This window comes from Brachyistius frenatus, unplaced genomic scaffold (genome assembly GCF_029030835.1).
Source record: "Brachyistius frenatus isolate BFR_SWC_R1_liver_20210118 unplaced genomic scaffold, ASM2903083v1 Contig_211, whole genome shotgun sequence".
In the NCBI taxonomy this organism is placed as follows: domain Eukaryota; kingdom Metazoa; phylum Chordata; class Actinopteri; family Embiotocidae; genus Brachyistius; species Brachyistius frenatus.
In genome coordinates, this window is record NW_027210810.1 from 296,739 (window position 1) to 320,253 (window position 23,515).

Consider the following 23,515-nt stretch of genomic DNA (forward strand, 5'->3'; position numbering starts at 1 on the left):
GTTGCTCCGGGGCATTTTTGAACGTGGACGGGAAACTGGGGATTGAACCGACAACCCTTACTGTCAGCGGGAAGCTCCCTCTACATGGTAATCCAGTCCAGAAGGATTTTTAATAATAAGTTATGTTTTTAGGGTGGCTTTTTTTGTCAGCAGTATTTCAGAAAAACTATCAGCCTAATTTGGAAGGGTGTATTATGGACCAAGGACAAAAATACATTTTGGAGAGAATCCAGATCAGGTGGTGGATCCAAAAAAGATGTTTCCAATAGTTATGGAAATATATCCAGTCATATCAATGGTTGCAGATTTAAAGAACATAACAGTGGGCTGTTTGGCTCTCCGAGTTTCTTTATCGTGTTTAGTATATTTATTTCTCTTTACACGTGTTCTATTTTAAAGTCTCTTTATTTTTTTTTACATTTTTTTAAAAAATAATTTTTTAACGCGTCTTTTATTTTGACAGCCCTCTCACAGGAAGTGGCGTCAGGCGGACGCCGCTGTGTTCCGGGGCTGCAGAGACTCAAAACCTCTTGAGATATCCGACAGATTTGAACCAAACTGCGGACAGATAGTAGCTTGGAGAGCCGGAGCTGAGAGCCGGAGAGCCGGGGCGGAGCTGTATGGCGGCGGCCGTTTCTGTGGTACGAACCGTCGACGTTTCATTATTGGTTCTGAACGAAACAGACTAAGCTAATGCTAACAGGAGGGTCCGGACAGAACCTAAAGATGCTGCTGGTGTTTTTTATTTATTTATTTATTTATTTATTTTTTCTTCCTGATTAGACTTAAATCAATCAAGCAGATAAATCGGTCAGATATCAACTCCTCACTTTCCATCAGATCGGTGCTGCAGAAAGAGAGGAGCTAAAATAGGTCAACAGCACCGAGGTCCTGGACGGTTCTGTTCGCTGAGGTCGAGCTAACTGTGCAGGTGGAACACCTGCTGGACTCGGAACCATCATTCAGAACATCTAAACATTGATTCGTGTTTTACTAACGGGTTATAACACCTTTTGGGATTTTTGTGGCAGGATATATTACAGTTTACTGTCCACGCTGACATCACTGCACTTAAACTGAACTTCACTGGGAACGTAATGATTATTAGTAACGATAAGAAAACACACACACACAAATAAGGCCATTTCTAATTCTGTCTTTCCTGTCCCGGTGACGGACAGTCAGCCTTGTCCAGGGTGTTCCCCACCTTTACCCCAAGTCTGGCATCACATGTTGGGCAGAACCCGAAGGTGCGTTTGTTTTGCTCACCTGTTGGTGCTGTTGACAGGGAGGCCCGGCTCTCATCATGGAGAACGGACAGACCACCACCACCACCACCAAGCTGGGCCTGCCGCCGCTCACCCCCAACCAGCAGGAGGCGCTGCAGAAGGTAACACACACACACACACACACGCATAAAATGTTTTATTTATTTATTTTGACTACTTTCCTACAGTGAAGATCAAAACTGAAGAAGTTGATTCTTCAGTTTTGGTTTTCGTATTAGAAAAACAAAGAAAAAAAAAAAGTGCTGCTGTATTTCCGTTGCATCGGAGGGGTCTGTGATTCGCTGTTTCCTGCCTGCAGGCGAAGAAGTACGCGATGGAGCAGAGCATCAAGAGCGTTCTGGTCAAACAGACTCTGGCTCAGCAGCAGCAGATCAGCACCCTGCAGGTAACGGCAGCAGCGGCTTCCTGTAGAGGTCAGAACAGAAAGACTTTAACGCAGCTTAGTTTGATTTTTTTTTTTTTTTTTTTTTTTTGTCCAAATCACCCGGCCGCAGATGGAAGATTTCCTTCATGCTTGTCCATGATGAGTTTTATATTTCCTGTTCATGAGGATGTGACGTTGTCTTCCTGTCTCAGATGGCGTCTCTGACGATGGGTTTCGGAGACGCCCTGTCGCCGTTGCAGTCGGTGAGTAAAATCCTGCCGACCTTCATCTTCGCTTGTGTCCGAGCAGACTGTCCGCACCTCACAGCCGCGCTGGAGGCTTAAGAGTTCTTCTTCTTCTTCTTCTCTTGCTTCTCAGGTCGCGGCTCAGAGGCAGAGAGCTCTGGCCATCATGTGTCGAGTTTACGTCGGCTCCATCTACTACGAGCTCGGAGAGGACACCATCAGACAGGCCTTCGCCCCCTTTGGACCGATCAAAAGCATCGACATGTCCTGGGACTCTGTGACTATGAAGCACAAGGTCACACTCAACACACACACACACACACACACACACACACACACACACACACACACACACACACACACACACACACACACACACACACACACACACACACACACACTCTGTGAAACAAATCTGAGGTAAATTAGCTCTTTCAGGTTTTTCCTCATCAAGCTGTTCAGATTTCAGGGTTTGAGGCTTCAGTGTTCGTCTCTGCAGGGTTTTGCCTTCGTGGAGTACGAGATGCCCGAAGCAGCTCAGCTCGCTCTGGAACAGATGAACTCCGTCGTCCTCGGGGGAAGAAACATCAAGGTGTGTCCAGAGTGATGGTCAGTTAGCCACATCCCCGACCAGTACATACGCTTCAGTTTCTATCATCACAGCTCTGTACACACGCTTCAGTTTCTATCATCACAGACCTGTACACACGCTTCAGTTTCTACCATCACAGATCTGTACACACGCTTCAGCTTCTACCATCACATATCTGTACACACGCTTCAGTTTCTACCATCACAGATCTGTACACACGCTTCAGCTTCTACCATCACATATCTGTACACACGCTTCAGTTTCTACCATCACAGATCTGTACACACGCTTCAGTTTCTATCATCACAGATCTGTACACACGCTTCAGTTTCCATCATTCATGTCTGACTGTCGTCACGTTTTAGAGGTTCCTGAGGATTTTCTATTTCTCCCTATTTGTCGTCTTGCAGGTTGGGAGGCCCAGTAACATTGGCCAGGCTCAGCCAATCATTGACCAGCTTGCAGAAGAAGCCCGTGCCTTCAACAGAATCTACGTGGCATCCGTCCACCCCGATCTCTCCGACGAGGACATCAAGAGTGTCTTCGAGGCCTTCGGGAGGATCAAGTCCTGCATGTTGGCCCGCGAGCCGACGACCGGAAGGCACAAAAGCTACGGCTTCGTCGGTGAGCGTGTAATGACTCACCCAGCCTCACGAGGGCGCTGCTGAGCCTGCAGGTTTTTCTTCCAGAGATGATGGAAGTCTGGTGGTTTTGTGTACCTGTTTTCCAGAGTACGATAAGGCTCAGTCTTCTCTGGACGCCGTGGCCTCAATGAACCTGTTTGACCTGGGGGGTCAGTACCTTCGGGTAGGGAAGGCCGTGACTCCGCCCATGCCCCTCCTCACGCCGACGACCCCCGGAGGCCTCCCCGCTGCAGCCGCCGTGGCAGCAGCGGCAGCCACGGCGAAGATTACCGCTCAGGTAATCCACAAAGGCTGCACCCGCCCTTAGAGGACAAATGGTATCGATCGATTGGATATATTTCCCACATTATTAGACACATTTTTTAGTGTTTTGTTTTGCGGTGCGTTTAGGAGTCAGTGGGAGGGTCGGTGCTCGGAGCTCTGGCCGGACCGGCGCTCCTCTCTCAGCAGCTGGGAGGACTTCCTCAGGCTGTCATGGCTGCCCAGGCTCCAGGTGTCATCACAGGTAGGAACACCTACACCCCCACTCCCCCACCCACACACAGATAAGCCCCGCCCCCCATGATAACGAAGACGCCCTGCTGTCAAATCACATTAAAGCTCTGCTGTCTGAAGTGCGAGCAGCCGGTCACAGTCTCACCGACGACCTGTCGACCTCCGCAGATCAGCTTCAAGATAGATGTTTACCACCTCGTCATTGATTTATTTTTCGGTTTAATTTGTTGCTTTGTTAGTTTTGGTTTTTTTGCCCTTCCATTTTTTTTTACCCATTATTAATATCATTTGGATTTTTTTGTTTTGTTTTTACCTTGTGCTTACAAGATCATAACTTGTACAAACAGGGTGAAACCATGTGAGATGAAAGCTTTAAGAAAACATTATCGTCACTTGTACACGGAGAAGAACTCGTAAGAGAACAATTTAAATGCTAAAACCATAGAAAAGAACAAAATGGAAATCTTTCATGAACAAGATGTGGATGATGTTTAAAGAAATGACCTTGTTTGTACAAGATGTGGATTTTGTGCAACCAAATACAACCTGTTGACCTTTTAGATAAAAAACCCTGTGAGCCCAAGACAAACACGGGTGTGTGTGTGTGTGTGTGTGTGTGTGTGTGTGTGTGTGTGTGTGTGTGTGTGTGTGTGTGTGTGTACAAGAAGTCTTGTTGTCACAAACGATTGTCTTTGCGCCGGTTAACGTGTGTGACAGAAATCACTGCAACCCAATTTGTTTGAGCAAAGATCAACGCTTGTGTGAACAAGATAACTTGTAAGATAAAACCGTTGATCACTTGTGCTCAAGATGTGAATCTTGATCTTGACAATAGAGCTGCAACGATTAATTGATCGTCAAAATGAGTCACCAACTGTTTTGATATCTGAATGATGATGATTTTTTTTTTTTTTAATTTTTTATTTTTTTTTAGTCTTTTTAATGTTAAAATTCTAATACTTTCTGGTTCCTTTAGTCCTCTGTGATAATAAACCGACCAACTCTTGGTTGTGGACTAAAAGACTTTTCAGGCTGCAGCTTCTAATTTGGAAAAGACCAAACAGCTGATCGATTAATCAATAAGATGATCAACAGATGAATCAATAATTAAAAGTAATAGGTTGCAGCCCTACTTGACGAGTCAGGAGATGAAATCTCTGACTGTGTAGAAGTCGAGTTGCTCTGAAGGGAAAACGCGTTTCCTCCAGCAGAGGTCGCCTCCTTCAGTCAGACCCTCATTGTGGTTTTAATGAACTCCAGACAGGAAGTAGTTTGTCCCAGTTGTTGTTTGTGTTGCTTCGTCAGAAGCGTCTCCACTAATAGATTTTCTCTTTTATTGTCTTTTTTTCTCTCTCTCTGTTTTTTCTCTTCTCCCCCACCCCTCTCTCGACCCCCAACATTTGCACCAACAGTGACCTCTTAATACCTCCCCTTTGCTGCACACTGACCAACCCAGTGAAGAGGACTGTTTCTAGCCCCTCCCTTTAAACATAGCCCCTCATTCCTATTGGCCAGTGAGTCTCAGATCCTGTGTGATTTGTGGAGTTTCAGTCATGTTTTACAACACACCTGCACACACTTTGAGTTGGGTGGGGTGGGGTGGGGAGGTGTATATATATATATATATATATGACTTGAGTCAGTGGGGTTTGTTCATCCTCCTCTGATCCTCTTAGCTTAAAGTCCAAAAACGTTTCACCTTCCTGTTTCCTGAGATTATTTCTGCACCAATCGTAAGTATTAGTTTCAAAACTCAACATGGTCACCAGAGGAAGAACATTCAGCAGCTGAGAGTTCAGAGCCGCAGAGTCACACTGTACGGTCTGTGGGTGCACTTGTTTACAGCTGCTTGTTGAGGAGTGACATACGTCAGGCTGGTGGAGTTAGTCGCTGCTTTTGCTACTGGTAGAAAACGGAAGCAATAAGTCAGCCTAAGAATTTAAGTTGTTTTTTTTTACCTCCACCCGTGTGATGAACACAGTGGTACAGGTGTGGTAAGCCAGTGCACCCAGTGTATGCTGAGGCTAGTAGAAGAGGCCGGGGGTCGGCCCCAGTCCGATGGAGAAGCTGCCGCCCAGCAGGAGGTTCTTCTTCTCCAGCAGCCTGGGGCGGCTCTCTGCGGCCGGACTGCCACCGCCGGGCTGACCAACCTCTCCCTCCTGCTTCCTGTCTGTTTCAGGTGTCACTCCGGCTCGACCCGGCGTGCCTCAGGTCGGTTTGGTGAACCCGGTACTGGCCACAACCCCCTTGGCGGTGGCCGCCTTCGGCGTCGAGCTCAAGAGGAAAGGGGAAGAGGAGGCGCGCCAGCAGGAGGGGCAGCAGGACGGGGCCACGGAGCCGCTGAGCGAGCAGGAGCACATGACCATCAGCGGCAGCAGCGCCAGACACATGGTGATGAGGAAACTGCTCCGCAAGCAGGAGGTGGGCTCGACTCTGCACTGTTAGTTTAAGGATTTGTTGGTCTTGACTCATGACTGTTGGGACGATTGGTATTATTCCGAGCTGTTGGTTTTAAGATAAGATAAAATAAGACTTTATTAAACCCACAGTGGGGAAATGTAGTCGTCACAGCGGCATAGAAACACAGTTGGGAAAAAAGGTAAGCACACAGTAAGAAAACATTACAAAATACGCATACAAATCAGGCGTCAGGTGCTATGACATTATTATAGGCTGGTGTTGAACAAGTCTGACAGCCGTCGGGACAAACGACCTGCGGACCTTTTGACTCTGGACTGTCGGTACTGTCGGCCTTAAATTGGGACTTCCTGGTGGAGGATACAACTTTGTAGCCACATGAATTAAAAGTACCGAAGGACTATAAGTAGGAAAAAGAAGAGAGTGTAAATCAGGGAAAGTAGACCGAGCAGTACTTCTACAACGTGGAACTCGTAACATATGAGCGGGCGTGAGGTAAACGACTTGTTCTGTCCCCCCGTCAGTCCACCGTCATGGTCCTGAGGAACATGGTCGGCCCCGACGACATCGACGACGACCTGGAGGGCGAGGTCACCGAGGAGTGCGGGAAGTTCGGCCGCGTGAAGCGAGTCATCATCTACCAGGAGCGTCAGGGCGAGGAGGACGGCGCCGAAGTCATCGTGAAGATCTTCGTGGAGTTTTCGGAGGTGGCCGAGATGAACCGGGCCATCCAGGCGCTGAACCACCGCTGGTTCGGAGGACGCAAGGTGGTCGCGGAGGTTTACGACCAGTTACGCTTTGAAAACAGCGATCTGTCGGCGTAGAAAAACACAAACACTCGAGCGTAGCGTAGCGACCTCTTTCTAACCCGTCACAGTTTTTAGGTTTTTTTTTTTAATCAGTGTTTGTCTCCAGAGAAACTTCTCCTCAGTTTGTCTCTGGACAGGATTAAAGGGCCGATCCTGCTGTTTCTCATGTTTCAACTACAAATCAAACCTTTTCTGTTCCTGATCATCAGTTTTTTCCAAATCGACCGACTTTATATCAACTTCGGGGAGAAAACGGTCCTCCTTCAGTTTACAAGCTGACAATACTACGGTGAATGTTCGGTCAGCTTCAGCTTTCACGCTGCGAGTTAGAATAACTACCTAGTTGAGGTTAGATGACCTCGGTCACCGTGGTGACCATAATAAACAGGTGGTTAAGGTTAACAGAAGTTAAGCTCTCAGTTTATGACGGGAAGTTAATAGCGGTCTCTGTAAGAGTCCGTCCGTCCACCCCGACCTCCGACCTCTGCCGACTTTATGGCTCGGCAAGTACGTCGCTCCGGACTTTGCTCCTGTCATTGTTACTATGACAACAAGAGGGTGCTGAAAAATGTAATCTAACGAGCTGCTGGACAGACGGAGCCGAGTCAGCATGAATTATGTCGGCTGCATTGTTTATCTGATGACTCGCGTGAGAAGGCGACGTGTTTGCTGAGTCGGGTTACTGAGAGGTGCTCCAACAAACAGCAGGTCACGCGAACGTTAGCAGCTAACTGTCAATAACTGAAAATACAAAACTCGCCGTCGACAATTGACTTAAAAATTTGAATCCGGATGACGCGGTGCTGATCAAACTCTGAGCTAATGAAGCTTCAGATATTGATCCGCTGTATGAAGCGCTGCAGTGATCAGCTGATCATGTGATGCATTTTTCACTCACAAACGAGTCAGGGAGGTCATTAACCGGCAGCATGAAGTCCGTCTGTTAACGGTATCGATCTGCATCTGACGTCGGACATTTTAACTGCAGGAAGTGACGATCAGTGCCGGCTGGAGAAGAGAAACTGCTGACAGAACCTGGAGAGATCAGAGAGATCCATTTGTGTTGGAGATCAACACATCCGGGTACTTGACCGTCCCAGGAACCGGATCAAACTAGAACTGGCTACCAGAACCCCGACCGACAAGAGTATTGTTCCACATATGATCATCCATCCATCCATTATCTATACCTGCTTTATCCTCAACAGGGTCACGGGGGCAGCTGCAGCCTGGTCGCCAGTCCATAACAGGACCAACACACAGAGACAGACGGAAACAAAGACCGTTCACACTCTCGTTCACACCGAACGGCATTTTGTAGAATCGCCAATTAACCTGACGTGCATGTTTTTGGATGGCGGGAGGAAGCCGGAGAACCCGGAGAGGAGCCATGCAGGCAACAGGGAGAACATGCAAACTCCACAGGCCGGGATCGAACCCACAACCTCCTCGCTGCGAGGCGCACATTTGATCAATTCAACTAAATTCATTCCTTATTTTTCGGTCCTGACGACTAAAATCTGACTCAGCTTATTGACCGCACAGCCGGTCCTGGTCGGGGACAGAAAAGCTCCTCCAGCAGGTAGACCCGGTTCTGGCCTAATCTGGTTTCTGTGATGAGGCTCCTGTCTCAGCAGTGCGGTGCCTTTAGAGACACTCCGACCTCCAGTAAAATGCTGAGTAGGTTGGTAACAGGTTTGAGCTGAAACATGAAGCAGCTGTGGTCCAGATTGTGACTCCACCTGGTTATAGCAAGCAGAAACGAATGGATGTTCGTTGTTTCTGACCTGACTGCTGTTCCTGAACGCACCTCGGCTTCATCCACACTGAAGCAGACTTCACTCCGTGCACGTGGTGGCGTGTTGACGCAGTTTTCCCTCCAGATCACAACACGAATGAGGTTTTTAGAGGTTCAGCACCTTGTTCAGGTGTTTTTCAGCTCGAACACAGTCAAACACCAAAATATGTGAATAAAACTTTCCTCTTTTTTTTTTTTTACAACCTGTGTCTTTTTTGTGTTTTAAAGCTTCTGAATACAGAAATACAGTTCATAATAAAGTGAAAACCAAACATAATTAAAACTAAGCAGTGATACGCGGGCCCTCGCACGCTGCACGTCATGGTCCGCATATTCCCGCTTGCAGTTTTAATTTTTTGTCTCGTTCTCGTTCCTTATTCTTCTGTTAAAGAAATAAGGCTTTTTTTTTGGCAGCTTTAACGTCTTCAAAAACTCATGAAAGTTGGTGCCTGACGAATGTGCAAAGTTTCATGAGGTTCGGAGCATCGTTTGACCTTAAACATCAACTTCCTGTGTCACGGTGAAACATCAAACTTAGCCGCATCACCCTGGCTATACAATATACTATATATTATATACGCTATACTATATATTATATACGCTATACTATATACAAAAATTAATTTTGGGTAACTTTTTGGATGACATGCTATGTCGACTATGACTTTTTTTTTTTTCTTATCATATTTTGGACCACATACTTTGGATATTTGGATGACTTTTTTTTTTATCACTCTTTGGAGTATGACCTTTTTCTGAACTGACATGCATGCCTCAAGTTACTTCTCTCTAACCAGTGAAATGAAAAAAAAAAGTCTCTTGGTTTTTTGTTTTGTTTGGCATTGTTGTTGACCTTTGGTTTAGTATTAGTATTACTGCACGTACAAACCCAGGAGGTCTCGCCGGATTGTGGCAGGAGAAAGTGTTTGACAGAGTTCACTCAGGTAAAAGATTCTCCTTCACCAAGGTTGATATTAATGGTTCAGATTCCACCTGTTGATGGTGATTCAACTTTTAGTGAAGTTAAAACAAAGTGTTTTGCAGACACTACACGTTACAGGAAGATATTTACTACCACTGCAGACCCCCTTTGAAAACATGTTTATCTACTATCCAAAGAATGTCTGCGGCAATTTTGGTCACAGTTGAATGAATATTTGTGGACGGTGGAGTTATAGGTTGCAGTGAGCCAAAGATATGTCACAACACTGTCTAATTACAGTGAAGATTGGTGGTGCAGTGGTTAGCACTGCTGTCTCCCAGGGAGGAGAATTGGGGTATGGTTCCCCCTCCTTTGTTATGACTTAAAAAAAAAAAAAAAAAAAAAAATCATATTATGGTATGTCATCCAAATTATGAAAAACAAAGTCATGCTATAGCAAAAAATGACCTAAAAGTTTTTGGGTTTGACTTAAAAATCTCTGTCAGAAGTAATTTAACTGTTTGTGTGTTTTATGGAGTTTACAAAGTAAAAGGTTTTACAAACTTGTAGTTTATAAACATCCCAAAACAATTACTTATTAATAATTACAAATAAAATGTTTTAAATTAAAAAAAAAAAAAAATGATTACAGAAGTTGTAAACTCCCATTTGACAGCCAAACACCAAAGCGGAAGTATTAGTCATGTTCCTCTTTTATTGTGAAAGCTGGACCTGCCCTGACGTCAGCGCTCACTGTCGGTGTACGGCGGCTCGGAGGGTTCAGTCCGCGCCGCGCCGCCGCTCCTGCTGACGATGGGAGACGTTCTCTGCGAAGAGCTGGAGGATTTGGTTCACTTCTCGGTGCACGACCTGCCGGCACGGGGCTATGTCGTCATGGAGGAGATCCGACGTCAGGGGAAACTCTGTGACGTCACGCTCAAGGTAAAACCGACGACGCTCGCGGCTCGAAGGGTAGCCCGCGAGCTAACGACCCGCGACGCTAGCTGCTAACAAGGCTAACAACATGCTAACGGGCTAATAGCGGATTATTATAAGACGACGATCGTTCAGAGACGTCACGGGCCGCTGCGTCCACGGTGACCTTTGACCTGCCGGGGATCCGAGCAGCAGGGCAGCTCGCCGACGGCTGACCGGGTGTCGGTTACACTTGTTCAGACGTGACGAGCCACAGATCAATAAGTTGATCTGTCGAGTTCAGGTGGAAACTGTTGTCTGTTTTGTTGTTGTTGTTGTTGTTTTTTCTTCATCAGTACACAAAGAATCTATAATAATAGATTAATAGAATAACGCCAATAAAGATAATGTCACTTACAGCTGATCAACAGCTGCTCAGGTCGAAAACCGGAAGTGGAACTGACGTGCATTTACTGATCGATACATGATTGACAGTAACCGACGTGAGGAAGACGGTAAATATTTCGCATTGATTAAATTCAGAAACAATAAAGATTCACTGATTGAAACTGGTTTGTAGTCAGACTCATCAATTCCAGAAGATTCCTCCATAACGCTGATGATGACCTACAGATGTTCAGGTCATCTGTCGTATTGATTGATTGATTGATTGATTGATTGACGGACTGAAGTCATCGATGAGTTTTTACCTGACAGAACTTTGTGGAGTGACTCATCAATCATCGCCAGCTGTGCGTTGGAGTAACGATTGATCTGTAATTGATCATCACTGGGGAACAGCTGGATTTGTGGTCCTGATGTTGATCAGCTGCGGACTTCAAGGTGTAATCAATGTTATATGCAGCTCGTGTCTCCGGACCGATCGGTCGTCTATAAGTGTTGTGAGTGTCAGAGGGAAAAAAAACAACCAGAAACTAATATATCGGAACTGTTATAATCACTCTGATCGATTTCATTGATCGCTGCAGGTTCAGTTTGATTTACCTGCTTCTTTTTTTTTTAAATTTCCGTGGCGCCACCGGACGACAAACTTCACCTTTCTCAGAGCGTTCGCTCCGATCGATATTCACAGCCGAGCTGTGACTGCAGCGTCTTCCTGACGTCCTCGTGTGACGTTTGTGAGGAACGACAGCGACCCGGTTTTTTTCCACAGAAGCTTCGTAACAGAAAACGATTTGAACAACGACGACGACGTTACATTTTTTTTTTTTAAAAAGGCAGAACGCGCCGAGTCTGTCGGTTCTGCGTCTTGCGGCTGTACTCCGTCCGTCGTCGTGACGACCAGCCGTTTTTCGGTGTTTCGGGAGGACAGGCGCTGAGGATACCCGCTCTCCCGATGAGTCGCTGCAGAGCTGCGGCTCCACTTTGATCCTCTTAATGTCTCAGGGTTCGACAACGCTGAGTCTGCGCTGCTGAAACTAAACCCGCAGCGGCTGAGAGGCCGCGGGACAGGTAGGGACACTGAGACTGTAAATAGACCACAGGACAGGTGAGGACAGTTGAGGACGGGTGGAAATAGTTGTTGGGACAGGTGAGGACCGGTGTCGACTAACATTTGTTGTCCCGTCTGCAGGTCGGGGATCACAAGTTCAGCGCTCACCGGATCGTCCTGGCCGCCTCCATCCCCTATTTTCACGCAATGTTCACCAACGACATGGTGGAGTGTAAACAGGACGAGATCCTGATGCAGGGAATGGATCCCAGGTAACCGGAGACCAGGACAGGAACCTCTATAAATGTTTTAGACCAGTACGGGAACCCTCCTCGCAGTCTGAAACCAGTCTTCCCAGTGTAACCAGCGGCCGTCTGTTTTAGTGCTCTGGAGGCTCTGATCAACTTCGCGTACAGCGGCCACGTCGCCATCGACCAGCAGAACGTCCAGTCTCTCCTGATCGGCTCGAGCTTCCTGCAGCTGCAGAACGTCAAAGACGCCTGCTGCTCCTTCCTGCAGGAGAGGTCAGTGTCGCGCCGCCGCACGACCTCGGCGAGCTCTGACTCGCGCCGCGACGCGCTCGGCAGGTTTGAATCACGAAGAGCAGATCGTCAGTGGTACCAGAGTCTGTTCAAAAAAACAACATGTTTTACAGCCAGTGTGTTTCTAAAAATCGGCGACTCGCCGCTGACGTCGATCGGCTCGCCGATTTTTAGACTAAACTCTAAAAAAAAAAATGATCTCACCGCAGCTTCCATTTAGTTCTGGAGCTTTCCGGGATATCAAATGGTCTTCGTCGGCGGACGGCGTTTCACATCTGAGGTGTTGTCGCTGGGCTTCTGGCACCAAAAGGTCCGTTCAGTGTCTTAAGTGATGAAGTGTGCCGACTTCTGCTCAGGTTACATCCGAAGAACTGTCTGGGCGTCCGTCAGTTCGCGGAGACGATGATGTGCACGACGCTGTACGACTCGGCCAACAGCTTCCTCCACCAGCACTTCGTGGACGTCTCGCTGTCGGAGGAGTTCCTGGGTCTGAGGACGGAGGAGGTGCTGGAGCTGGTCGGCTGCGACGAGCTCAACGTGAAGGCGGAGGAGCAGGTGAGACGCCGTCGGACGAGAAACTCGCAGAGCGGCTGATCCGATCTGATGGACGGGACTCCGCGGGCAGGTGTTAAAGGTGTGTCGTACCCGTGCAGGTGTTCGAGGCGGTGCTGGCCTGGGTTCACCACGACCGGGACAGGAGGGACACCCTGCTGCCGGAGCTGCTGTCAAAGATCCGACTCCCTCTGTGTCGACCTCAGTTCCTGTCGGACCGAGTCCAGCAGGACGAGCTGGTGCGCTGCTGCCACAAGTGCAGGTGAGACAAAACGCGTCGCGACAAAAACCTCCACGAGCCGGTAGAAACGGGCAGTTCAGAAGCTGCCCGAGAATCCGGATGGTTTTTAGGTTTTTCCTTTCGGTACCGCGGTGACACGCCGATCGTCGCCTGTACGTCGATGGTGGACCGCGAACTGGAGCTGCTCGCGGACAGTTCTGCTGCTGTAAATGGGATATCGGACCTGTTCTACAGACAGAAGTCCAGTCTGAGATCAAGTCTTTATTTTGCAGGTGCTGTTTTATTGCTCAAAGATCTGTGCTGCGATCGGTACGGTTCACTTGTCTTGTGCATAGTGAACAGTCAGGGACGGGCATTTCAAGCCAAGTTCCACACTGAACTTTTTTGACAGCTGTAATCGTTCTTGCATGTTTCTGATAGACAGATAGATAAATACTTTATTAATCCATCAAACTTTCTTGACGGCTGTAATTGTTTTTGCATGTTCCTGCTCGTGGCACCGTGACATCTGATCTCACAGCGCCACACAGTTTACCTGCAAAGCTCCTGAGTCTAGTAGCAACCAGTTCTTCTTCTCCTTATGTTGTTTAATGGCGGCTTTTAGGTGCGTCATCGCCACCTTGTGACGGGAGTAATGTATTACAACCAGGTGCTGCTAAAAAAAAAACCCGGAAGAAGTGAGGAAGGATGATAGTCACAGATTCTTTTTTGTATTTTTAATGACAATTTCTCGAGGACAATCTGAACACACTAATGAAATGATTCTGTCATTTGTACCAGTTCCCCTACGGACACCACCAAAGAGTAATCAGCTCCGTATCGGTTGATAGTTTTCGTTCTGCCATCAGTGTTCAGAAGTCTTGTTTCTATTTTATTTGATTTTGACTCGTTAAGTCTTTTGATCGGTTTAAAGTTGAGCTCTGCTTTCTGTCAGAGATTTGGTGGACGAAGCCAAAGATTTCCACCTGATGCCGGAGCGCCGCCCGCACCTCCCCGCCTTCAAAACCCGACAGAGGTGCTGCACGTCCATCACGGGGCTCATCTACGCCGTGGGAGGACTCAACAGCTCGGGTACGCAGCTCACCTGTTACCTGAGGGAGGAAACAAACACACACGCACACACACACACACACACACACACACACGCACACACATCTGGGTACGGGGGCGGAGCTGATGAGCTTCTTTCATCTTTTTTTTTTTTTTTTTTTCCTGCAGGCGACTCTCTGAATGTGGTCGAGGTGTTCGATCCCATCGGAAACCTCTGGGAGCGCTGTCAGCCAATGAGGACGGCTCGCAGCAGGGTGGGCGTGGCCGTCGTTAACGGGCTGCTGTACGCCATCGGTGGATACGACGGCCAATCGCGGCTCAGCACGGTGGAGGTTTACAACCCGGACACGGACAGCTGGACGCGGGTGTCGAGCATGAACAGCCAGCGCAGGTCAATACACTGATCAATACACTGATCAATACGCTGATCAATACGCTGACGCTGATAGGAGTAATGACGCTGTGCTGTCATCCTCAGCGCCATGGGAACGGTCGTGATCGACGGACACATCTACGTGTGCGGCGGCTACGACGGGAAGTCGTCTCTGAACTCGGTGGAGTGTTACTCTCCAGAGACGGACAGGTGATCAGAACTCTTGACTTTCACCTTGAACCCTGAACGCCCCGTAACAGTGAGGTCATTCAGGGGTTGTAATGGGACAGTTAAAGGATTTATTTAAGTGGTAAAAAAAAAAACTTTAAAAAAATGTCGAATAACATGAAAACAATCCCTGAATTTGTTTGTAAAGATTGAATTATTTATATTTCTCCACGAATTCAAAACGTCATCAGACTTATTAAAGCTGCTGCCGCCCTGCAGGTGGACGGTGGTGACGGAGATGAGCGCCAGTCGCAGCGCCGCCGGCGTGACGGTGTTCGACGGGCGGATCTTTGTGTCCGGCGGCCATGACGGTCTGCAGATCTTCAACACGGTCAGTCTGACGGGAAGCGATCCGAGTTTCCAGAATACGAGCGGATAGATAACTTTTCTCTTTTCGTTGACGTTGTGAGATCGGACGCGCGGCCTCGCTGCACGTCATACACGTTCAAATCCACCAGATGGCAGTAAAGAGTAGTGGTGATAAAACGTCAGAAATAAACACCAACAGGAAGAAAACTTCACCCGGTGGTTGTTTGTTTACGTGTTTTTCCCTTTTTTTGGGGGGGCTCCGCCCCCCTGCAGGTGGAGTACTACAACCACCACACCAATCGTTGGCACCCGGCGGCGGCGATGCTGAACAAGCGTTGTCGTCACGGCGGGGCGGCTCTGGGCAGCCACATGTACGTGGCGGGGGGGTACGACGGCTCGGGCTTCCTGAGCGGCGCCGAGGTGTTCAGCTCCGCGTCGGGTCAGTGGAGCCTCCTGGTGGCCATGAACACGCGGCGCAGCCGGGTGTCGCTGGTCTCCACGTCGGGGCGCCTGTACGCTGTGGGCGGGTACGACGGACAGTCCAACCTCTGCTCGGTGGAGATGTACAACCCCGACACCAACCGCTGGACCTTCATGACCCCGATGGTCTGTCACGAGGGGGGTGTAGGCGTGGGCTGCATCCCCCTGCAGCCCGCCTAAACCCACCAATCACAGCCGATGATCGATGCTTTACTGACGGCTGTGGGCGGCGGGGGCGGCGCCCTCCGGCGGCGAACACTGAGCTCAATCGGTACGACGGCCGGGCTCGGACCTGCACACTGATGCCAGGCCTGTGGGATTATGGGAAAAAAAAACTGCAGAGCTAGCCCGCAGAGGCTAGCTGCTAAGCATTGTGCTATTCGCGCGCGTGTGGACTGATTTAATGTTCAATATTGATTTTCTACTTGATTGAAACGAAAAACAGGAAGTCGCTTCCTCCAAATCAAACAAAGCTGCTGACTTAAACAGGATGACCACTGTGACCCTTTTTTTTTTTTCCTGGGACCCGGTTCACTGGACCCGTTTATTGATCCGCTGTAATCGGCTGGCAGACTGGAAGCAGAGCGGCCGACGCCTCCTGCGGGCCGCGCAGCTCATTACACCCACATCATGTATCTGTAAAGTTTGACCTGATGGGGGCGCTGCAGCAAATATCATTAACATCTCACGTCTCGGTGTCACAAAATCTGCAGTCACTTAAAAGAGGAAGAAGAAGAAATGTGTCTTGACAGGAAGTCTGTAACAGACACCGAGCAGGTGAAAGGAGAAAAAGCCTCCGCAGGGGGGCGCCACATTCTGCAAACTGGTCGTCCTCTTCAGTCTGATCTGAACTCACACATGAAACATGTGCGTTTGGAATCAGTGTGTAACTTCCACCTCCTGCTTATTTCATTCCTTCAGAATAAACCTCCTGAAATCCCCTTTGAAACCACAGAAACAGACGGTTCAGAAGCTGCCTGAGAATGTTAATGTTTTTAGTTTCCATCGTTGTCACGGTGATGAAGTGAGAGTCGGCTGTACGTTTATGATGCACTGTAAACAGGAGCTGCTCAGAGACGGTTCTGCTGCTGTTAATCAGCAGCACAGCTAATAATTAATTATATTACTGATTAGTCTAATAATCATTTAGTTTGTAAAATGATGAAATGAAAGAAAAACAGTTTAAGACAGCGAAGCTCCTCAAACTGTCGACCAACAGTTCAAAACTGAAACACATTTTATTTTCTGTCTCTTAGGATTCATTTTTATATCAAAATGACTGTAGCGATTAATCTGTTATCAAAATATCTGCTTATTAACTTTCTTTTGATCAACTAATCAATACGCCGACTATTCATTGCAGCCCTACATTTATTGTGAACAGATCCAGGCTGAAAGCAGCAGCTCTGCATCCTTCACTTCTCAAACAGAAAGACCCGTTTCTGTCAGATTTTCAAAATAAAAGCAGCAGAAGAAAAAAGATTCACCTTAAGCTACAGAGGTGAAATCACCAATCAGAGCAGCGAACATGAACATGAAAATTTTCTGAGCAGGAAACATTAAAACCATAGGTCTGAACGGGGCTTCAGAGAAACGATCATCTGCTCAATATTGATTTCATATTGATCACTTTGGACGAGTGTTCAGGGATTTTTCAGTTTCAGGAAAAACATTTTGATGTTTTTTTTTACAAATCGATAGATACGATCGGATTTTGAAATTTAACTAACGAGCTGAAGAGCTTCACCTCAGAGACGTCTGTGAGGCCATTATTAATAATCAATAACTGGCGTTATTGATTATTTAACATGCCAGACTTCCTTTAAAAAGAAGTCCCTCCGAAGCTTTCCAGCTGGATCTTCATGATTTTCTTCAGCGTGGTGGAGTTGCACCGTTGTCATGGAGACGCTTCAGTCGCCATCACTCCGAGCCGCTGATGGAGGCTACGGGAGCCGACTGAATGCTCCGGTGTTTATTACAGCGTCAGTACTCGAGCTGCTGTCATTGATCCGACCCTCTTCGGCCTCCGTACCTCGACTTCATCATCGGTGATCTTTATTTATATTTGTATTGATTAATTTATGATTGATTGTTTTTCCTTCCTCGCGGATCAATAAAGAGGACATTTGCAGGTTTATAAAGTCTGTTTCTGTCTGATCCTTATTTCCAACGGTGAGAACAATAAACTGACGATGTCTTTGATCAGTCTTATTGATTACTGATCAGTTGAACCGTCAGTGAGAGAATCAACAGACTCGACAACCAACTTCACTTTTGGTTCATTTTATTGTGAAATAAAACTACAGTATCAAAGGTACAAATGAGCAAACATTTGAAATTATTGATCATAATTACTGATCTATTCATTTGTTCTTCACTTTAAAGTTGCAGCTAGTAAAAGAGATCATTTAAATGATTATATCCTGATTCTCTCATTTTATTACATAAATTCTGACTCTGAAAATACTTTATTTTGTCATTTATATTATTTTATAATTAAACTGAGTCATCGCAGTAAACACAGTTATTACATCAGCGCAGTAAGAAGGTTTGTGATAATGAAGGTTGCTGAAAAATACCCAAAAGTTCCTTTAAAAGTCAGAAAGAGCTGCTTTTATTTTCTTTCTGCGACTCAACAAACAGCACCTGAACGCATCATCAGATTCACTTTATTTCAGTTTTATTTGTGAAGCACCAAATCATGAGTCACTTTACTGGAGATGTTTTGTGGTTCAGTGGAGTCGGGACTGATCCAGAACCAGAATCTGTACAGTGTGGACCTGAGGCTCAGTTCAGGTCGGGTCCTCAGGTGTTCTGGGAGCAGCTCTACCTGAGGACCTCCACTGTTGGAACACATCACATTAATCAGCAGGAAGACTTGGCCCCGTGCCCCCCACCCCACCCTACTCCACCCCTCACCCCCATGCTGGACTTCCTGCTCCAGGTTCTCAGCATCTTTCACACCTGCACACCTGACCAGGTAGAAAAACCTTCCTGTTCAACCTCACAAAGTCCGGGCTCATCCGAATGAACACAAATACAAGCACAAAGTCTGTGCTGGTTTCAGTCTGCTCAGATCCTCCACAGGAATCACTGTCCTGGAGGTGCTGGAGAGTCAGTCGGTCCTGGACTCTGGAGCAGCAGGAGGAGGAGCACTGGCACCTCCCTCAAGCTCTGAGTGCATACCTGAACACCTGCACAGGTAAATAGAACTGGAGTTAGACTTTACAGGACAGACATGGAGCTGAGGTTTTTTTTTTTTTTTATAATTCAGCAGACCAAACTGAGCTGCCACATTTTTTTTTAACGATTTTTTTTTTCTTCATTATTTTAAATTTGTATTTAACTGGTTCAGTGTAGACAGACATAAGTTGTGGTTTTTATACCCTTCAGTCATTCAGCTTTATTCCCTGCATTACTCCCTCCACCCACCAGAGGTCCCCAGTCGCCTGATGCCACGCCCACCTCACATGCTCCCAGTTCTTCATCAGCCCCACCTGGAGCCACTCACTATTTCCACTTGGACTCAGTGTTTTCCTCCGTATTATATTCACCTGCCTGGACTTTGTTTATTCAACCATTCCATGTAAGTAAAATTCGTTGTAAACTTCAACCCACTTCTGAGTCATACGTTTAGGTCCTCCGTCCATTGTGATATTTAATTTAACCATATTTAATAATTATTGTTTTTAATTTACTATCTCATAATCTTGCTGTAATATCCTTAACATCTATTTATTATTTCATATTCATGTGCCGTTCGTTTGCCCTGAATCTGGTTTTCAGAGATTTATTTAATAGGATAATTCTTAAGAGTTTAGAATACGTTAAAATTCCTTTTAATTACCTGAAGGTTCACGTTAAGTTGATCCTGTTTAGCTCTGGCTTCATGTTGATACATAAATACCAACATTCGTGCAGTAATAATTCGGGGTACTTCGCGTCGGCTCTCCGCGTACGCCGATGATGTCATTTTATTCATTACGGTTGATAAAACTTCTGTTGCGCCTTTGATAGATGTCATAACCAAATGTGGCTCATTCTTAGGGCTAATTTAGTGAACTGTTGCCGGGACGAGCTTTTGGAGCAAGAAACTGAAAGAGATTTTTTTTTAGAACGCTTTGCTGATCTCAATGTTCTGATTCATAAAGGCCTTAAAAAGGACAGACAGTCCTTTCTGCTTCAATCATGCACTTTTCTTGTCTTGGCACTTTGATGGAGACCCATCCTCGCGATATCTCAGGAACACCTCGAGGGAATTTCTTCAAATTTGGCACAAACCTCGTCTTGGACTCCAGGATGAACTTTTGTAGCGCTTTACGTTTAAAATGACGTGTTTATGGTTGCGAACAGATCACGGTTTGGGGATGACTTTTGCTTAATTGTGGACTTAAACACCGGCCTCCTGGGTGAAAGCCCCGTGTTTGTCTCGTTAGTGACGGTGTCGTCGGTGACTCACAGCATCTCGCCGGGCTGGAAGCGGCTCTCCTCTCCGTCCAGGATGCCGTGGTACATGCCGATCTCCTGCTCCAGGCGCTGCTTGTTGTTCAGCAGCGTGTCGTAGTCGCGGCGCTGCTGATCGATCTCGCCGCGCACGTCCACCAGCTCCGCCTCCAGCTTGGCCACCACTGAGCCCAGGTTCTGCAGCTCCATGTCGTGCCAGTGCCGGGCGTCGCCCAGTGAGTTCTCCAGACCTCGTTTCTGCAGGGCGACAGTTTCTTAGTTTACTTACTGACCGGACTTTATCGGGTTGCTGAACTCTCGTTGGGTCTCACCAGCGCTCGGATGGACTCGGTCTCGGCCTGCAGGCTCTGGATCTTGCAGCCGGTGTCGTTGCACTCGGCCTTCAGCGTCTCCACATGCTCCTCCTCAGGACTCAGCCTCTGGCTCATACACTGCGCCTCCTACAGAAGCACACAGGAGTGGACAGGTCAGACACGCCCACAGAAACGCCTGAGAGGACACCTGTGCAGGTGATGCGTCCTCACCTTGCACTCCAGGTAGCTGTCGGTCTCGGCTCGGTTCCTCTCCGTCACCTTCTCCCAGTGGCTCCTGATGTAGGCCAGGATCTGGTCCAGGCTGGTTTCTATGGGTGCGTCAGGTTCGTCCACCTCACGTCCCGCCATTTGACTATAGAGGATACGCACGTCCTGCACGGAAAGGAAGCACTCGGTCACATGACGTCAGCTCATTAAAGCCATAGATGATAAAACTCATCGTAGTAAACATAATAATTAACATCCATTAGCTCGAATCAATGTTACAAACACTTTAAGTTGGTGTTTAAATGTTTCTGCCCAGCAGAGGTCTGTTGTGCGCTCTGAGGTTAAATCGTGTGTTTTTTGAGCAGAGTCTGGTGGGACCTGTTCGTGGTTGTGCTCCAGGCTGCGCAGCTCCACCCTCATAGTCTCCATCTGGTCCTCCAGCTCGGCCTTCGTCAGGTTCGCCTCGTCGATCACTTTGTACAGAGAGCTGATCTCCTCCTCCACTGCCCTCCGGAAGGGCTGCTCGTTCTCGTACCTGCAGAGGAACCTACACGTTACCACACCTCCTCCTGCGTATTACTACATTTACACCTGCAGGGGGAGCTACACGATTGCTTCAGGACCTGCAGCAAACTGTCCTAAAAGCTGCAGAAGGAGCTCCAGTGTCTGGTTTTGTTTTATATCTCTGAATCAACAAAAGTATGTTGCATTTATGTAAATGTTTGTTATGTGGACCCAAATCAATACAATCATTATCATTGTGGATCTCCAGAGTTTGATCCTGTTCTGGAGATGAGGAACTCTTTTCTTCTTCTGGCCTCTTCAGTGTGAGCCTCCCGACGGCCACTAGAGGGCACCGTGTTCGCGTAGACTGAAATGTGGACGCAGGCGAACACGAAACCGGTCGATTTTCAGATCCTGCTCGACTGATGGATTATCTGACAAACGGATCAGGACAAACTGTTTGTGGGCGTGTTTGACCTCTGACCTGTCCTTGAAGTCCTCGGCGTTGGCCTGAACATTCTCCGTCTGCAGCATCAGCCGAGCGTTGTCGAGGATGGCTTCACTGACCTGCAGGAAAACAGAGAACTGACAGGAGCCAGCAGGGGAAAGTACACACTCGCACGCACACACATACACACACACACACACACACACACACACACATACACACACATACACACAGACCACAGAGCTGCAGCAGACACTCGTAACATCACATCTCACCGCACGTGTTTGTGTGTGCGGAGGGGTTTCCCTGAAACACCACACAGGTGCATTAGTGTGTCCCCTTTAGAAAGTCACACATGGAGATGAGACGCAAAAGTCCAATGAAGGACACCGAGCAGCAGCATGACTTCACCAACGGTCTGCACACGATCTCTGGCTGTCTGGACATGTCCTCACTTGCCTAGAGCCGTCCACCCGTTGCCCTCTCTTGTCTGTGGACGTCCTCCCCTTGTTCTCAATTGTCCGTAGACGTCCCTTTCTGGCCCTCACCTGTCTGTAGTTGTTCTCCTCTCCTCACCTGTCTGTAGACATCATCCCTCTGTCCTCACCTGTTTGCAGAGGCCCTCTTTGTCTATTGAAGTCCTCCTCTGGCCCTCACCTGTCTGTAGATGTCCTCTCTCTGTCCTCACCTGTCTGCAGAGGCCCTTTTCTCTATCTCAGTCCTCCCTTGTCCCTTACCTGTCTGTAGATGTCCTCCCACTCCTTCCTGAGGGGCCCCCAGGCTCCGGCGCTGGAGGCCTTGCGGTCCAGGCAGAGTCGGATCTGCTCCTCCAGCTGCTGGTTCAGCTGCTCCAGAGCTCTCACTTTGTCCCGGTACTCCATCAGGCAGCTGTTCAGTCCAGCCGCCGCCGCTCCGTGAGCCGCGGCCCGCTCCCCGGCCCGGGGCATCACTGGCGCCGCGCTGCTCCTCATCCCCTGCAGGAACACGCTGCTGATTCCCAGAGCCCTCCGGGACACCCGAGTCCCCAGGCACGAGGCTCCAACCGCAGGTGGGGCGGAGCCCACGAAGACGCCGCGGGGGGCAGTGGTGACGGCCGAGCTGATCCTCCCGCAGGAGGCGGGGGCCGGCCGCTCGGTGGACGGCTGTCCCAGAAAGGATGAGCGGCGTCTCGGCAGTGGCATGACGGCTCAGCGGCTCCCAGTGTCAAACCGCTCAGAGCCGCTCGACCTGGGGATTTATGGGAGGACGGAGTTCTGGAAACATGGCCGCCTTTGTTCAGCTGCCGTTTGTGGCAGGAAGCTTTTGTCCTCGTGGAAACACAGAGTCTGATTCCAGCTGTATCAGCAAGGGGAGGGAGGGGAGTCAGGAAGAGTCCTGAAGCACGCAGAGGTCGCCTGACCTGCACACCCATGGTACACAATCAATACACACACTGAATACACATGAGTACACACTGAAAGTACACTGAATACACACACACACACACACACACACACACACACACACACACACGAACACACACACACACACACACACACACACACACACGAACACAGAGCTGCAGTTTACTCTGTTTCCATAGAAGTTAAAAGTTTAATTTGAATGAAACAACAGCAGCGAACTGCATCCTGACGTCACCATGGCAACAAGCATCTTTCTGTCTGAGTCAACTCAAACAGCCGTTTCGCTTCGTCGAGCGTACGTCAGTTTGTTCTGGTGAAACCGTCCTCAGATTTACTGTCAGAGACACAATGAGGTTCGCGTTGAATCTCAGCAGGAAGTCTCTGAGCAGACATGACAGGAAGTGGGAAACGCCAACGCAGGAGCCGAAACTTTCTCAGCAGCAGGCACATCAGAGG

The 23,515-nt window shown here is 48.1% G+C and overlaps 3 protein-coding genes across 3 annotated transcripts; 2 read left to right on the forward strand and 1 right to left on the reverse strand.

Moving 5' to 3' along the window:
- The first annotated feature begins 498 nt into the window (after positions 1–498).
- On the forward strand, positions 499–8,852 carry puf60a (poly-U binding splicing factor a). Its single transcript, XM_069719295.1, has 11 exons — positions 499–641; positions 1,289–1,390; positions 1,588–1,674; positions 1,866–1,916; positions 2,032–2,193; positions 2,398–2,490; positions 2,901–3,114; positions 3,221–3,411; positions 3,525–3,639; positions 5,809–6,050; positions 6,572–8,852. Exons 1-11 carry the CDS (start codon positions 621–623, stop codon positions 6,869–6,871), a joined length of 1,578 nt encoding a protein of 525 aa, XP_069575396.1. The 5' UTR covers positions 499–620; the 3' UTR covers positions 6,872–8,852.
- Positions 8,853–10,341: 1,489 nt separating this feature from the next.
- On the forward strand, positions 10,342–17,623 carry klhl18 (kelch-like family member 18). The gene is made up of 10 exons (XM_069719289.1): positions 10,342–10,518; positions 12,086–12,216; positions 12,328–12,468; positions 12,843–13,041; positions 13,140–13,300; positions 14,214–14,350; positions 14,498–14,720; positions 14,808–14,912; positions 15,150–15,261; positions 15,513–17,623. The coding sequence occupies exons 1-10, from the start codon at positions 10,390–10,392 to the stop codon at positions 15,897–15,899; spliced, it is 1,725 nt and encodes a 574-aa protein (XP_069575390.1). The 5' UTR covers positions 10,342–10,389; the 3' UTR covers positions 15,900–17,623.
- A 1,049-nt stretch (positions 17,624–18,672) lies between these two features.
- Positions 18,673–22,837, reverse strand: bfsp2 (beaded filament structural protein 2, phakinin). Its single transcript, XM_069719303.1, has 7 exons — positions 22,394–22,837; positions 21,693–21,775; positions 21,083–21,239; positions 20,708–20,869; positions 20,495–20,623; positions 20,179–20,420; positions 18,673–18,913 (listed from the first exon to the last, which is right to left on the reverse strand). The coding sequence occupies exons 1-7, from the start codon at positions 22,835–22,837 to the stop codon at positions 18,835–18,837; spliced, it is 1,296 nt and encodes a 431-aa protein (XP_069575404.1). The 3' UTR covers positions 18,673–18,834.
- Between the last annotated feature and the right edge of the window lie 678 nt (positions 22,838–23,515).